We start from the raw sequence: 18,302 nt of genomic DNA, 5'->3' as shown, positions 1-18,302 counted from the left end.
AGGAGTATTAGAAGACTCATGCTAACACAGGAGTATTAGAAGACTCATGCTAACACAGGAGTATTAGAAGACCAACACAGGAGTATTAGAAGACTCATGCTAACACAGGAATATCAGAAGACTCATGCTAACACAGGAGTATCAGAAGACTCATGCTAACACAGGAGTATTAGAAGACTCATGCTAACACAGGAGTATCAGAAACCAGGATGGTATCTCACTTATTCAATAATCTGCAGGCTATGCTGAAAGTAACTCTAGAAAACATACAGGTCCATTCTGATGTCATCATTGTTTTTACCAGAAAAAAAACAATCCATTGATGCATAAAGAAAAAATATTGAATATTTGATCAATTAATTCTGTAAGCAAAGTATATGCTCATTTAATTTTAAAGATCTGTAAACAGATTCAGATTGTATTTCCATGCTTCATTTACTTGATGGATACAGGGTCTGTTTCAATTACTGAATTAACTTAAGTGTAGGCACACACCATCCACTCTTGCCAATCTCAGCCACATATGTTAAACAAACCACAAACAACAACTAACATGGTTACCAATTACTTGTACAAGAGCTTCAAGCAGGGTTACCAAGTACTTGGAACAAGAGTTACCAATAGGGTTATCAATTACTTGAACAAGAGCTACCAACATGGTTACTAATTATTTTTACAAGAACTACCAATAGGGTTGCCAATTACGTGAACAAGAACTACTAACAGGTTACCAACTACTTGACAAAGAGCTACCAACAGGGTTACCAATTACTTGAACAAGAACTACCAACAGGGTTACCTATTACCTGAACAATAATTACCAACAGGAACTACTAACAGGTTACCTATAACTTGAAAAAGAGCTAACAGGGTTACCAATTACTTGAACAAGAGCTACCAACAGGTTACTAATTACTTGAACAAGAGTTTCCAATAGGCTAATCAATTAATGAACAAGAGCTACCAACAGGTTACTAATTACTTGTATAAGAGCTACCAACAGGGTTACCAATTACTTGAACAAGATTTAAAAATAGGCTAATCAATTACTTGAACAAGAGTTACAAATAGGCTAATCAATTACTTGAACAAGAGCTACCAACATGGTTACTAATTACTTGCACAAAAGCTACCAACAGGGTTATCTATTACTTGAACAAGAACTACTAACAGGTTACCAATAACTTGAAAAAGAGCTACCAACAGGTTACTAATTACTTGAACAAGAGTTACCAATAGGCTTATCAATTACTTGAACAAGAGCTACCAACAGGTTACTAATTACTTGTGCAAAAGCTACCAACAGGGTTACCAATTACTTGAACAAGAATTACAAATAGGCTAATCAATTACTTGAACAAGAGCTACCAACAGGGTTACTAATTACTTGCACAAAAGCTACCAACAGGGTTATCAATAACTTGAACAAGAACTACTAACAGGTTACGGTTACCAACTACTTGATAAAGAGCTACCAACAGGGTTACCAATTACTTGAACAAGAACTACCAACAGGGTTACCTATTACCTGAACAATAATTACCAACAGGGTTATCAATTACTCGAACAAGAGCTACCAACAGGGTTATCTATTACTTGAACAAGAACTACCAACAAGACTACCTATTACTTGAACAAGAACTACCAACAGGTTACTAATTACTTGAACAAGAGTTACCAATAGGCTTATCAATTACTTGAACAAGAGCTACCAACAGGTTACTAATTACTTGTACAAAAGCTACCAACAGGGTTACCAATTACTTGAACAAGAGTTACAAATAGGCTAATCAATTACTTGAACAAGAGCTACCAACAGGGTTACTAATTACTTGCACAAAAGCTACCAACAGGGTTATCAATAACTTGAACAATAACTACCAACAGGGTTATCTATTACTTGAACAAGAACTACCAACAAGACTACCTATTACTTGAACAAGAACTACCAACAGGGCTACCAATTACTTGAACAAGATAAAATTGAGAATAAAAATGTGGAAAATGTCAAAGAGACAAACAGACCAGATAACAGCCTATGGCCAACAATGGGTCCTCAAGAAAACGAGAAAATACTCACTTGAAGCTGGTCCCTAAATTAAAATGTGTACAAAATTCAGAGCTACCAACAGGGTTTCCAATTACTTGAGTAAAGAAATAAAGTATCAAGCCAATTACTTAAAAATAAACAAATAACCTTTTCACACAACTTGATTAAAACAAAAGCATTCTGCTACAAAAGATACAAGTAAAAAGACCCGAGTAATAGTAATTTAAAATGTGTAATATTTTTAATTGTATAATTATTAATCATCATCATCTATTGATTTGATAGTCATCAAAAGCTGTCTGAGAGGTTGTTTTGGTGTAGAGGTGCACAGTAAACCTTCCTCAAAATCGAAAGGTATATGATACTTGTCTTTGAGAGGTGTGTGAAATTCACTAGGTTTTGAAACTTTCTCCTCCTTTTTTGTAGTATGGCGTTCATTTGAATCTTCCATAGAAGCACTTGTAACTAAAGCTTTGTTTTCATGAAGATGATCTTCTTTGTTCATTTCACAATCTTTGGAGAGATCTTTTCCTGTTAAAAGAATAATATTTTAGTAATAATTCAAATTCATCAATAAGTGGATTTTTTTTTCAGGGCATCTTGACCTAGCCAATTATTTTATATATTGTTCAATTATAAAACTAAAGATAATCTGGTAACTTTGCTCGTGCACACTGCTTGTTTCTTTTGTATCAAAATTTGAATAGATCTATGCCTCACTGTCAATCATGTTAAAGGTATGATTTGCATAGTCAAACCAGTTTGGTCACATTGAAAGACATTTTAGAGAATCGTTAGTACAATTTATTTGGAAAAAAGATGGGACTTATAGCGCCAGCTTTGTAACCAAAATGTATATGATTATTGCCAATTTTGGCGACAAATAATTCAACCCTATAACATCACAGGCACTTGTTTCTGTCAATATGTTTTTTTTTATCCATACCCGTACAAAAAAGGTGATTTTTTATGAATAGAAAACCCCCATATTGACAGAAACAAGTGCCTGTGTATAACACACACCAATTTAAAGCTAGACTGGAATCTTTGGGCCATAAAAGCAATAATTTCACTTAATTTATACGTTTTTGAATTTTAAAAAATACAGTGAACTGGTAAAAAAAAATCAGAGACAGTGGCTTTGCAGGGGTCGTATTAAATTCACTTTTGAAATATACCCCTCTAAAGTATTGATTTCCGGCAGCTAGGAACTGTTACTTCTTAGACTTTTTCTTGACAAGGATTGTTTAAGATTTAGTTATTTGGCAACAGTATCGTGGCTCACTTCTCTTAAGTTTCTTTTCATTTTTAACACCACCAATACTAATTTTTTTCTAAGGAATCGGTACAGTCCATTTAATTAACTTGGGAAGTTTTCACAAAAATGAGCTGTTCAAAAAATAAATTAGGCGAAGTCATTAATCTGTCGCGAAATTTGGCTATATACGATGTCGACACCAAAATATCCTCATGTAGTTTTGTGTGATGGTTTTCTCAAATGTCACCTGTATGCATTATGCCGCCCAGGAACATGCCGTCCGTTCCCTATAAGCTGACTTTTGAAAATACGTTGAATTTTACTGAAACAATTTTCTTTGTTATTTCCTTGTGTATATCAAATAAAATTTGACTTTATTGTGATCTTTGTACATGCACTGCATGTTGTTGTATTTGAATTACACGGAAGCTCAATATTACATTCTAGTACGTCATATCTGAAATATTTATATATGAGGCAGATAGTAAACACAAGATGGCCCGAGATAAACAAGATTGAATGAAATAATGTTTTGGTAATACATTTGGTTCTCTGCTTCCTTGAATAAATTAATACCTGTCGTTTTCCGCCGTTTTCTTTTCCATTTGAAGAAGACAACAGTGACCACGAAAATAATAAACAGGAACACCAAACATCCTGCAATTATTCCCGCCAAAACAGGTGTAGAGAGTAGTTCAGTAGTCGTCTGCTGACGATTACAAATGTTCTCATCGCTGTTGTCGCCACACTTGTCAATTGTGTTGCAAAGATCGGTGTCCTGAATGCATCCGGAGTTAGCACATGTGTACTCGTATGGGCCACATCCTACAAAAGTTTAAAAAAAAACATGATAAAGATAAAAGATGGAGTTGTTAGCAAACAATGTAAAAGATTAACCTAAAACTTATCATCATTAGATAAAAGCACAATGTTTGTACAATGATATATATATTTATAAATGTCTCCCGGGTCGAAATACCATAAATAATAGGACTCTTTCGAGATATAAATCCTCCAAAGGCGGATCCAGGGGGCTGGGGGCCGCCCCCCCTTTCCACGCCGGAGAAAATAGAATTGGTTAATTATATAGGTAATCACTGAATGGTGACTGGAGCCCTCCCCCCTTTTATGAGTGGGTCCGCCACTGTTAAGACTCAGACCTCGCTACGATATTACCATATTTATGGATCCATATCTCCCAAAACAGATTCTTTATCCCTATCCCAATCTGACTTACAAATCGCTGAAACTGTTTCCCAAGCATTAAAATGAACTAATAAAAACTCTTCTGACCGATTTCAGTCTTCATGCTTCTTTTAGAGCTTTTATGAAAATAAGACAATGTGGAATAATTGCTATTGAGACATCTGTTCATCAGAGACGTACAAGTAGAAGTTACTGTAGGTATCGTACGGCCTTCAACCATGAACAACACCCATACCACATATCAGAGACATATATACGTGTATGTCTCTGCACATATCAAGCTATATATAAAACTCGTGTGTTTCTATATGCAATAACTCAAACGGCTCGAAATCGTTCCCATGAAGCTGGAAATAAGTTAATCCGAAACAATCAAAGATCTACCAATAACATCAAATATAAACTAACAAATAAAAAACACACAAAAGATATAACTTTGAAGACTGTACACATATGTTTCTGACATTTACAACCGACATACATACCTGTCCGACAAGGGGTCTTTCTTGTAACACATGTATACGGGGAACATAGTTTGTAATCTGTCGGATTAATTTCACACTTTGTTAAATTTTTCACATTCTCCATTTTACCTGAAATAGAATTTAAAAAGGTTCAAGTTGTTTATATTTTTCTTTAAATACAGTATTTAATTTGGTACATAGGGATTGCTTCTATTGTCAAATATCTGCGGTTTATGTTTACTTTTTATATGAAATAATGACATAACATAGTGAACATGTTGAATGAGTTTTTTTATGTGGTTTTACAAAATGTAGTTCATTGAAATAAATATCAATTCTTTAGTTAAATCATGTTAAATAAAAACTCAGTTATATCATTTAACCCTTTCTCCATAAGAGAAGCAAAGTACCTATCAATTCACACTGCCCTTGTGACAGTTGAAGGCATATTTTTCGTCTTGTCCTTTACAGTCAGTTAACTTTTTCAGGTATTTTTTTTATAAGATTAGCACATGCAGTATGCTTATTCATTTTAGTTTAACTTATGCGCGGTTGTTGAAAGATTGAAAAAATTCAATTAGAAAATTGTGAACCTTCGGCAGTAAGTAATTTAATCACATGCATAAGATAGTTCTGTGATTTCGCATTGCTGAAAATACATATTGGTCAGAATGATCTTCGCATTGATCATGTTGCTGAAAATACATATTGGTCAGAATGATCTTTGCACTGCCGGGATATACATATTGGTCAAAATATTGACAAGAAAATTAGTACACGAACTCGTTACAATAAGTATAATCAATCTAAATGAGACATTGATTAAAATTGTGAATTGAGATGGGGAATATGCCAAAGAGACAACAACCCGACCAAGGAGCAGAACACAGCCGACGCCACCAATGCGTCTTCAACAGAGAGTGAAAATGCCGCATCCAGAGGCGTACCTCAGCTGCCCCCCTAAACAATGTGTACTAGTTCTGTGAAAATGTCAAACTAAACTCCTAAATATATAAATGATTGTTTACTCTTCTTTCGCTTTTATTTTAAGACTTACATGTTCGACCTCCCTTACTATCTCAGTTATGTTTGTGTATGCAAATTACATCGAAAGCCAAACTACGTCAAACGTTGGAGATAATAAAAATCAAAAGCTATCAACAAAACAATCAACTATCTATAAGGTCATTTTAAGGACCCAAGTTAATTCTTATACTTGAAAAATATAAAAACCAAATGTATATCATTATTTTCAACTCTTTTAAAAAAAATATGGAGAAAAGGATGTTTTGTATATCACGCTAATCTCGTTCGAATACTATAAAATTATATGCAGAGATAATCATGAATGTTTACCATGTTTACTATTTATTTGGTTTATCAAACACCAAATTAAATCATATATTCCAGTATAATAGTTTAACATTGAAGTCCGTGTAATTTAAATGAATGATTAAATTAATTCAAACATTTTCCACTGGACATTAAGCAACCAAAAATCAATCAATAAATATTCTTATAATCGGGAAATTTAGATACAAAATGTATTATTCTTATAAAACATAACCGCTTGTGGAGAAAACTGATTTGTTATGTATCATGTAAAATATTGCCTTTACGTGGTCATCTCGTTCAAATGTTATATATCTGGTAACATACGTAGATGATAATGTTTACTAATTTAGTTATTCAAACATTAAATTAAACGATAAATGCGATTTAAATAGTTTAACATTAAAGCCCATGTATTATAAATGAACGCTTAAATTCAAATTTTAAAGTTTAACTTACCAAGACCCAAAGAACCTCCGATAATCGTCTTTTACATCAAAAATATTTATAAAACTGGCCTGAGGATAGACTTTCGTGACCTAGCTGTAATAAGTTCGGACAGGTATTTGAAATTCCAGTCTACATAAATCTACATCAATCTTATTTTCCATATCATTTAATGTCAATATGATATCTTAACATAGGACAACGTCTTCACAGTGAAGTTTATCTACCGTCTGTGTATCGGTCATGTTTAGTTTGCTTATATTAGACATATTTACATTCGGACAGTCAAGTAGGCCAGTGTCCGAATACGATATATGAAACAATTATATCAGTATAGTTATTTACAGGTTTGAACCCTTGATTTTGTTTTAGATGTTGCATTAAATAAGACATTTCAAATTTTCAATATAATATTTCATTTGTGTATTTTATTTCTGTTGAAATATTCAGAATAAGTAAACTATTTCGGCCAAAAAATACTAGTTTTAAACTCACAGTTCAGCAACAAAAGTCAATATTGGACTTATTCCACCGTATGTGGACAATAGTTGGTAGTTTTCTCATTGGCAATCTTACCATATCTCCTTAATTAGTGTTATGTTAATGTTACGTCACACGAAAAGACATTAGCAATTAGTCTTGTTGAGATGATACGATCAATTAGCTATACAGTCTTGTTGAAGCGAGAATTTCAAATTATTATCATTGCGATTCCAATTTAGATAAGGTTCAACTGCATTTATTTAAATTGCATTACGTTCACGACTTAACATAACCTTTTATTCCGAACAATCCATCACATTGTTTGAACATGATTCTAAAAGTATTTGTTTACAGCATGTAATAAACACACAAACATTCGGTCAGTATACTATATTATAGGGTTATTGCATGAATATTGGGGAATATTGTCCCGAGTAGAACTTTATATTGCACGAGCTTGCGAGTGAAATATATGTTCTACGAGGGACAATATTCCCCAATATTCATGCAATAACCCTTTTATTGTATAGCAATATAATATTTGAAAGTAAAAAACTGTTTAAACTAAGATTTTGTCGTTGATGACGTCATGAATTTTGAAGATTTATTGCACTAGTGCAATATTGGAATTTATTGCACGCTTACTTTTGGTTACTTTCTGTGGGAAATATTATATTGCTATACAATAAATATATGTATTATAAATGCTTGAAGTTGTTACATGTGCATGCATATAATTTACATAATTATTAAGATAGCACATGCCAACAGTCCAATAAAAAGAGGGTTCCCTGTTCAAGGAAATTAATAAATTTTAACCAGGCCATCATGGGATGCAGCCGATGCAGAGACAGGCAGTTTTTTTTAATAAATATTTCTAATATAAGAATTTGCTTCCTTTCAACATGTTGAAATAAGTTTTAAAAAATCATGAATGAACTTATAACATTATAACATTATCTCTTATTGTTACTAAAATTATGATTATTTGATTATTTCGAGGGGAATATTTAGAATCCAAATAAAGAATATTTTATACATTTTTTCTGACTTTAAGAAGCAAAAAATGTGACTTACCGTTTCAGTGTACCTATAGAATATTATCCTAATGGTGTCAATGATGACAGTTTGAAAGCCGGAAACTACACCTTGTTAAGCAATTATGAAGTGATCCATGGCCATAGGACATGATACTGTTTAGAGGTGTCCCGTTTCACAACTATAACTCTAATTGATAACAAATACTGATTTAAATACTTATCTGTCGGCCGGTATGAAACATTTTACTGATTATAGGTATAAGTTAATAAGGAGCTTAACGTTGAAAAATGAGTAATTACAATTTGTCATACATAATGAACATACTTGCTTTGTTTTTAAATTACATGTTCTTGAATTAATTTTCTCTCACCTGGATCTATTCTGAGTCACCGTCTTAAATGTGTGAAAGTTTTTGTTATATTTCATGGGAAACCCACAGTGGATATTATATTCCTGGGATCAATGTAATCGTCTATAGAAGGATAAAATTGTATGATGTCATTCAACAATATGTGCACTTTTGGTATGCAGTAGAAAATGTTAAATCGATGACAAAACAGTCGAGATGATCAAACCTTTTTTAATCATATGCAGGCCATTTATTGACGAATAGAAGCGATTCGATATATTGTACTCATCTGACCAATTCATGATCGACAATATGTGAATTAAACCTTATAAATTGATAACCAATAACATATCATATTCTTTAAGTATATTTCAGAGATTATTCCATTGATATCAATAATGCTAATTGATTGTGTCGCAGATGCTTTGACCGGCTTTATAAAAAAAGGGGGGGGGGGTGGTAACAAAATATAAGTCGATAAAAATAGACAACACCACGGCTAAAACACAATGATAAAAAATTACATTAAAATAGGCTACAAAACACAACTGAGCAACAAAAGGCCCACAAAAAAAAAACCCCGTAAATGACATCATGTGCTCAAGATGGGCCAGCAGTTCCAATGCTGAACAAGTAGAAAATTGGCACTGACAATTTAAGCATCTCAAATCACACCGTGATTGACGAATAGATAAACGATCAATGTCATATACCAGTGGTATTCCCATAAAAGGGTTTTAGATTAGATTATGAGTATATTCGTCGCAGATGTACCGATTTTATGAACATTTTAATCGAAAAACATGTTAAACCCCGCCACATTATTTATGTATGTGCCTGTCCCAAGTCAGGAGCCTGTAATTCAGTGGTTGTCGTTTGTTTATGTGTTACATATTTGTTTTTCGTTCATTTTTTTACATAAATAAGGCCGTTAGTTTTCTTGTTTGAATTGTTTTACATTGTCTTATCGGGGCCTATTATAGCTGACTATGCGTTATGGGCTTTGCTCATTGTTGAAGGCCGTACGGCGACCTATAGTTGTTAATGTCTGTGTCATTTTGGTCTTTTGTGGATAGTTGTCTCATTGGCAATCATACCACATCTTCTTTTTTATATATTGTTTTTTTTATTGGTCAACTTCGCTTTGAACTATAACAATCAATGAATGCAAGGACTCTTTTTTGCAGTATTTTTGTTTGCCTAGAACAGATGTAAGGGAACATGCATGTCTGGAGGGGTACACGTTCGGAATTTTTTTTCCTAAAGTGAACATGCATATAGAAGAAAATATCAATATCTTGAATAATTTCTTTTTATCTTTACCGGTAATTTTTATTTGTGATTTTGTCATACTGAAGCTTTATCCCAGAAAAGGGAAATACAATGACGACAGCAATATACGGCAATTAAGATTTTATATAATTATAAAAAAAAAAAAGATCTGAAACTTGTGAAGTCAGTGAACATTTACTAGTTGCAGATATAAATCGAAATTCGTATACGTATGATTTTTTGTTCAATTTAGTAAGCAAATACATATTTATAACATATAGCCTGAAACTTGTGTTTTTCCTCAGCAGCTTTCAATTCATCAAACATCGTCTTCAACCTTATCTTTGGTATGTATCTATGATGTTTGTTTTTTGGAACACTCAAGGAATTGTATCGTGATAGTTTCACTAGGAAAATCCTTGGAACATCATTGTCACTGCATGAGCTGATCAGCTAGTTCCAAAAATAAATGATTCACTAATTTGCACTGAGACAATGAACATTTATTAATTAACTCCTCAACAATCGTCAACATGAAGAAAAACACTACCTAGTCTTTAGTTTTCTTTGTTTCGGGCCTGTTTTGTATTCTGTTGTTTGTTTTTAAAATTTTCCCGTCTTTTACCATAATGGTGTCAGTTTGTCATCTATCTACAACGAGTTTGACTATATATACAGAAACATAATGGAATTCCGTGTATACGTATATACAGAAATAATTCCGTATATACATATGTCGAATTTCTTATACACAGAAATAATTATGTATATACAGAAATATTTATGTATACACAGAAAGATAGTAATTCTGTTTATACGGAATTCGATTTATGTATATACGTAAATCGAATTCTGTATATACAGAAATAATTACGTCTACAGAAATAATTATGTATATACGAAATTCGATTTACGTATATACGAAACAGAATTCGATTTACGTGTAAACAGAATTCGATTTACGTATAGACGTAATTATTTCTGTATATACAGAATTCGATTTACGTATATACATAAATCGAATTCCGTATATACAGAATTACTATCTTTCTGTGTATACATAAATATTTCTGTATATACATAATTATTTCTGTGTATAAGAAATTCGACATATGTATATACGGAATTATTTCTGTATATACGTAAATCGATTTATGTATATACACATAAATCGATTTACGTATATACGTAATTATTTTTGTATATTCGTAAATAAAATTATGTATATACATAAATATGTTTGAACCTGAGTGATTCCGCGCCATAACTTTGGCATCTTTAGGGTCTAGGATGAAGTTTAAAATTAAAAAAAAAGGCAGTACAGGATTTTTTTTGAGAAAAAAAAAAGACAAGATAAGCACAGACACTTGTCTCAGATTTTTTTTTTATATATATATATACCTTAATATAACACAGGTACATATTTTTTTTTTACAGACAAGTGCCTGTGAGGGTGAGACACTTTACAAAAAAAAATGCAGGTGACAATTAATGTCAAAAAGGTCAGGATAAACTAAAAAAAAAAAGAGTGAAGAATAAAAAGGCAGGACAGAAATTACAACTTATAAAAATACAGGACGTCCTAGCCCCCCAATATAATTTGAAAATAAAATAGTAGCACCCTAATTATATTTTTTCTTTTTTTGCTTGTTAGTTTCTAATGACGGAATAAAAGCATGTCCCCTTCCGGATATTGATATTTGCGTGGCTTTTTATTTATTGTCTCAAATGCGTTTTAAAATATACAAATTCACCCACCGGATTAAAAGTTATCAATATACATTGAGGAAAATTTCTTTTAACATATGTTGAAAACTTTGGTGCAGTTGATTAATTTTAGCTCTTAAAAATGCCGGTAAAGTATCAAGGGAAGAAGTATTATAATTTTCAAATAGACGCGTCACAAAAAATACGAAAATACACTTTATTATTTATAATATTTGCATTTTCATTTTGGCTTAAAAAATAAAAGACAACAAACAAAAATTACGCTGTAAACCTTTCTATTTCACAGACAAACCTGTGCATTTGGAAAGGTTAATGGTGATGTTGATTACTTTATCAGTACATATTTAATCATTTTAATTGTACAAAATGTATATTTTTCAGCCCAAAGGTAAAACGGGCACTAAAGGACTGAAGCAGATTGAAGAAGAAAATGCATCTACTTTAAAGTTCTACTTATATATCATTTTAGGTGTAAATGTAAGTTTTATCAACATTTACCTCTCCCTGTAGTTATTTAAGGTGTAGCTATATCCTAGTATTGAATGGATACAACAATAAAATTGAGAATGGAAATGGGGAATGTGTCAAAGAGATAACAACCCGACCAAATAAAAAACAACAGCAGAGGGTCACCAACAGGTCTTCAATGTAGCGAGAAATTCCCGCACCCGGAGGCTTATCTCATATAAATACATGTAGCATATAAAAACAGAAAATTATTTATTGGTATACAACATGTACATGTAGTATAAACCAGTGCCCTATTACTGACTGTGAACAATGGTGAAGTTATCAGATGTGAATTCAAATTAGATTGTTTAAAAATCTCTTGAACAACTTTTTTAAAACTTATACATGTAAGATGAACCTCTACAAGGTCAAATGATTACATTATATTATGTTAGTCTGATTGGCTAACTGTAATCTCACGTTATTCCTTAATCAGCTTCATTTCAAAATTAATTGTAACATTCATGTTGACACGTTCTTCTACAATAAAGTGCACATGTAAATAAAAGAAAAAAACTTGATAGTAATCTGTTTTCATGATCATAGTCAAAAAATGTAATTATAAGTATTGAATGCTTCTTTAAGTAATTTCATAGGGTTGTAAAAGCATTGATTGCACACATTTTAAGAATAAGCGCCTCCATGCTTCATACAAAATGTACTTCTGTCAATGCTTTTACATCCCAATGAATTTACAAAAAGAAGCATTAAATTCTGAAATAAAAACTTTAGTTTATTTTTTTCAGGTAACCTACTTTATCTTGCAATGTTTCCTATTCTGGAGTAGTTTTACAGGTGGTATTATAGTAAGTAAATATAATATCTGTCTTGGAATACACTGTTCTACTTCATTAGTTATTAGCACATTTTTTTATTCAACATTATCATGATTATTATGCAATACAGTTCAGTATACATACATGTACCAAGTGATTGTCCTTAACTGTGTCCGTCTGGTCTTGGTTTCAGTTTCAGTCTAGGGTGAAGGTTGGCACCTGCTTAAACGTTGAAACATTTTAATAGATATAAATCTCTTGCCTTCATTTCTTGAAGGGCGTATATTGTTTATGAAAATTTAAAAAAACTCCCCAATACATGAATGATGATTATACTCCAATTCCAATTCTGAGTGGATGCTATATTGCCATCATCTTTTTTGTAACACAGAACAAAATGACATCATAGTCAGTCAACAGATTAATAGCACTGACTTATATGGAGAGAGAACTTATAGAATCTGTTAGTAACCTCTACAATGCATATCTATAGTTCAATTACAAGTAGGGGTATGCCTAGCACCACAAAGTATGCATTTTGGGGGGAATTACTGCCTTTGTATTGATACAATATCTACTCAGAGGGGGTCATTGGAAAGCTGTTCTTTTATTCTTACATATTACAGTCAAACCTGATTAAACCAGACCCTGAATAAACCGGTTTCCTGTCCATTCCGGCCGAAAATGAAAGTCCCATATTTTTCCATTCAAAGTCTTTGTTAAAATACCCTTTGTAAACCAGACCCTGTGTATTCCAAATTCCGGTCTTATTATGAAGTCCCAATACTCTTAATTACATTAATTATTACCTGTCAAAACCGGTTTGTCTAATTAATTTCAATGATCGATATGCAATCAAAACATATTTGTTGATACAATATAACTTTTTGTGATAATCAATTAGTCAGGTGTCAAACTGTGAACCTACAATCGTACAGTAGTGAGCTGTATTATTTATTAAAACATTATAAACGTGTCAATTAAACGAAAAGACACACCGAATATATATCTCGGATTGAACTTACGTTTTAACTTGGATAAACAAATTAAAATCGCGAAGTAAAAAGTTCACATCGTAATTTCGAAATCCTTGGTTCCTTGTTGTGAACCCCTAAACAAATGACCTTGATAATGAAAAACACCCGGATGACAGCAATCAATGGATATTGTACACTGTACGACAACGTTTCGAAAGTGATGACATTACGTTTGATAATATTCTGTCTTTTTAATCGGCCATTCCAACATTTCAAATTATTGATCATGGGAGTAAATCGAAACTCTCGTCTTACAATCCAAACAACGCGAGCATTATGATGCAAATGCAAACAATGAAAAACGAAGTGAAAGTATTTTAATTTATCAGATATAATTTACAATCAGAGAGAATTTTTTCATGCAAAATGTCGGACGTCACAAGTCATTAACTTCCGGTCAAAACAGAAACCCGAATAAACCGGCTCACTGTCCAAACCGGCTCTTTTTCATGGTCCCGTAGCCGGCCGGTTTATACAGGTTTTACTGTATATGTAAATAAATTTGTCTTGCTTTTTTTTTTTAGATTTTGTCTGTGTTTGCAGTTGCCATAAACTTTGGTTGTTATCAATTTATGTCACACATGGCAGGCAGTAAAATAGATCTTAACATGAGTGAAGGAATGTCAGAGTAAGTTATTAATTTATGTCACACATGGCAGGCAGTAAAATAGATCTTAACATGAGTTAAGGAATGTCAGAGTAAGTTTTTAATTTGTGTCACACATGGTAGGCTAGGCAGTAAAATTTATCTAGATATTGTATGATAGGGCAAATCTCTTCACATTACCAAGAGATACAGCTGAATAGGATCTAACTACATAGTAATTGGAGTATCAGGTGATGTTGGATGTACAATGTATCATTTACAAGACAGCAACCCAACCCAACAATTCCCATAATATTATTCATAACAACTGAAATTACAAGACTTTTGTTTTTCTCCAAGTGGGTCCTTGAGTTTTGATCATTTGTCCTTTTGGAATGCTTTACTGAAAATTGTCAAGAAAATTGAGATAGTTTAAAAATACCCAAAGATCATTATGGATCTAAAAAAATATTGTCACCTTTTTATTAGCTCATCTGGTCGTTAACCTTTACAAAAATCTTCTCCTCTGAAACTATTGGGCCAAATTTAACCAGTCTTGGCCACAATCATCATTAGGGTATCTAGTTTAAAAAACGTGTTCGATGACCCAGCCAACCAACCAAGATGGCAACCATGGCTAAAAATAGATCATAGGAGTAAAATGTAGATTAAAAGCAAATCTAACATAGGGGTAAAATTGTTTATCATGTCGAGATCTATCTGCCCTGAAATTTTCGGACAAATCAGACAACCTGTTGTTGGGTTGCTGCCCATAAATTGGGAATTTTAAGGAAATTCTGCAGGTTTTGGTTATTATCTTGAATATTATTATAGATAGAGATAAACTGTAAACAAATAAATGTTCAGCAAGGTAAGATCTACAAATTGGTCAACATGACCAAATTGGTCGATTGACCCCAAAGGGAGTTACTGCGCTTTAAAATCAATTTTTAACAATTTTTGTAAATTTTTGTAATCTTTTACAAAAGTCTTACCCCCTGAAACAAGTGAGACAATTTCAGACAAATATAAATAAAATTTGGCCACAATCATCATGAGGGCATTTAGTTATAAATAAGTATCCGATGACCCTGTCTGCCAACCAACATGGCAGACATGGCTAAAAATAGAACATAGGGGTAAAATGTAGTTTTTGGCTTATATCTCTGTATAACGAGGCATTAATTTATGCATCAATTGTAAATAGTCTCTATTTGTTTTTCTTTACATTATTGGAGAAGTCGTCACTTACTTTTCTATGCATCACTAGTTTTAAATTTCTTCAAACAAACTTTTACTACAGGTTCATTAACAAGATTAATTTTCAGTAGAAAGATTTTTTTTGGGATTTTGTGGGTAAAGATATATCATGAATTAAGTTTCATAAAGAAATATAAATTTTTAGAAGCTTCTATTTGTGCAAAAGATAACCCTTAAAAAAGGTATACTTAAAAGAGCTAATTCCCCCCCCCCCCCCTTTCCCAAATGAGAAATTGATACAAAAGATAATAAAAGAACTCAGTTTGTTACCTAAATTTTTTTTTTTATTTCAGACATGCTAAAGATATTCTTTTATACACATGTATCGTCCAAAGTTTGTCCATTATATCAAACTATTTTTGGCTTATATGGTTATTGGTAAGTATGAGTTTATAATACGTTAGATTACTTCTATTGATTATGGCTGCACATTATCATTTTATCTCTGTGGCTCAAAAATCAGGGTTGAAATGATAATGATGGGTAAAACCTAAAGATATTGAAGTTTATAATATACACCAATAAAACAAGGGTAAAAACCAATGTGCTCCAAATGGGAAAGGGCTTTCTACGTTGACTGTTACACTTTAAAGAAAAAGATGTATTGTATATCTGTGTGGCCATCTTTATCAAAAACAGGTTATAAGCCATTTTAGCCATTCTAAATTTCCTCTAAGTGACTTCATTTTTAGTTAACTTATGATAATAGGTTCAATATCTGTGCTGCAATCTATGGGGAAAAAATCAAGCCATTAGTAATTCCATTAGGTTATACCTTAAATAATAAATGATAAATAAAAACCCAGAACACAATAAACACAATTCTAGAAACTTCAAGTTGCATCTATATTTCAAGTTTAAAACGAATTATAAAGAGAGTTTAAAACAAATTATAAAGAGTTTTCTTGTGATGTCGTTGAACGGACATATATTTCAATTCTGCGTGTTAAACCAGTTATTCCATATACGGTATTTTTGCTCACTTTAAAAGCTTTTAAAAGAAATAAACAAGAATAAATCAAGCAGGTGAGGCCCAGGACAGGGTAAATGCTGTTCCTCCATAAATGATCTTTGAAAATGACAAGAAGCTTTGAATGAAATGTTTTTCTTCTACCATCAAGGTTCACAATACCATGCAAATTGTGCAAAATAGTCACTTTCCTGTCTGTCACTTTGCTTTTACAACCAACCAAAAACTGAAATCTAGTCACCAGGGTGTCCCTTTCATGATAGGCAATTTTATGATTTTACCAAATTGATGACATAGCAATTTTCATTTACAAGTAAAGAAATTCAAGGACTTTAAACATTTATTTCTTTTAAATTGGGTGAAAACTTCGACTTTACAGATGGGTTCTATGTTATTTCAAAGAAACAACATTCAACAACTTTACTTTGACTTCCAGTATTTGTAATATACTAAAATGTATAGCTTAGAACACTCAGATTTTTTCTGTGATCTTTTAATCACCCCATGCAACAACTAAGAAATTATGCTGTTCTGATTTAAAATATTTATTGTATGTGGATCCTCACTCTTTCTGAATATCACAACTGCAGATTATATAACATGTTTTGACTACAGTAAATTCAGGAATCAATGTGTGCATTAAATATTGCAAATTACTAATTTCTGTTAAAAATGAAAAATCTATTTATTGCAATTGCAAACATATTGTGGAGAAAGAACACAACAAAAATTTGAATGCTAATTTCTATTCCGCTAACCTGATATTGTGGCATATTCACATTAATAAAAACTTCACAATAATTTCTGAGTTAACAATAAACAATCTTGAGTAGGCAAAAAAGAAAACACTTTTATAAATATGAAAAATAGGTTTGAGGTTGTAGGTCAAAGACGAGTAACAAATCAACAGAGAAAAACAGGAAATACCCATGTCAGATATACCCACAATATTTCTTCTCATTAATTTGATATTACTTATAAATATTTATGAATTTTTGTGATGGAATAATAAAAATAACAATCCTCCTTTTTTATGTTACAGATACCAGGTAGAGCTTTTTATTTATTATGGATCAACATACTGGGACCATGGTTCTTTGCTCCAGCTCCAGAACAAGATGAAAAGAAACAGAAAAAGATGGAAAGAAAAATGAAAAGACATTGATACTTCAGCATTTTAGGATTTTTTAAAATTAACAATTTTGACTATTTCTTCATTATTTATATAAATAGAATTAAAATGATTTATGGTCCGCTAAAGGTGAAATAACAACTAACACATATTATGATGATGCAGGCCACAGATGTGACAGTTTATGTTTCAGAATCAATCATATCAAAAGATACATGTATAAAATTTGCATACACTACAATTATAAGTACCAATTATGAATTTAAATATACAATACTTTCATTACAGTCTGAACCAATGAGCATATTATGTAATAATGAAAAGACAAATGTCATCAATTATTGAAATTGAATTTTTTGAAAAGTCAATTAATTTAGAGTTATCTCCCCTTGACTATAAAT

General features: G+C 31.9%; 2 protein-coding genes across 5 annotated transcripts; one reads left to right on the top strand and one right to left on the bottom strand.

Moving 5' to 3' along the window:
- Positions 1-2,272: 2,272 nt before the first annotated feature.
- LOC143080378 (uncharacterized) lies at positions 2,273-8,676 on the bottom strand. 4 transcript variants are annotated; one of them, XM_076256205.1, is made up of 4 exons: positions 8,652-8,676; positions 5,000-5,107; positions 3,885-4,133; positions 2,273-2,581 (listed from the first exon to the last, which is right to left on the bottom strand). In XM_076256205.1, the coding sequence occupies exons 2-4, from the start codon at positions 5,100-5,102 to the stop codon at positions 2,307-2,309; spliced, it is 627 nt and encodes a 208-aa protein (XP_076112320.1). In that variant the 5' UTR covers positions 5,103-5,107; positions 8,652-8,676; the 3' UTR covers positions 2,273-2,306. The 4 variants fall into 4 exon arrangements, with proteins under 4 accessions (XP_076112320.1, XP_076112317.1, XP_076112319.1 ...); XM_076256202.1 differs by lacking the exon at positions 8,652-8,676 and adding an exon at positions 8,318-8,476; XM_076256204.1 differs by lacking the exon at positions 8,652-8,676 and adding an exon at positions 7,253-7,328.
- Positions 8,677-11,676: 3,000 nt separating this feature from the next.
- LOC143080377 (transmembrane protein 208-like) lies at positions 11,677-18,066 on the top strand. The gene is made up of 6 exons (XM_076256200.1): positions 11,677-11,757; positions 12,012-12,107; positions 12,887-12,946; positions 14,478-14,581; positions 16,093-16,177; positions 17,812-18,066. Exons 1-6 carry the CDS (start codon positions 11,752-11,754, stop codon positions 17,932-17,934), a joined length of 474 nt encoding a protein of 157 aa, XP_076112315.1. The 5' UTR covers positions 11,677-11,751; the 3' UTR covers positions 17,935-18,066.
- Positions 18,067-18,302: the final 236 nt, after the last annotated feature.

Source organism: Mytilus galloprovincialis, chromosome 6 (assembly GCF_965363235.1).
Source record: "Mytilus galloprovincialis chromosome 6, xbMytGall1.hap1.1, whole genome shotgun sequence".
Lineage (NCBI taxonomy): Eukaryota > Metazoa > Mollusca > Bivalvia > Mytilida > Mytilidae > Mytilus > Mytilus galloprovincialis.
Note: the sequence above shows the minus strand (reverse complement) of the source record. Positions and strands in the feature narration are given on the sequence as shown.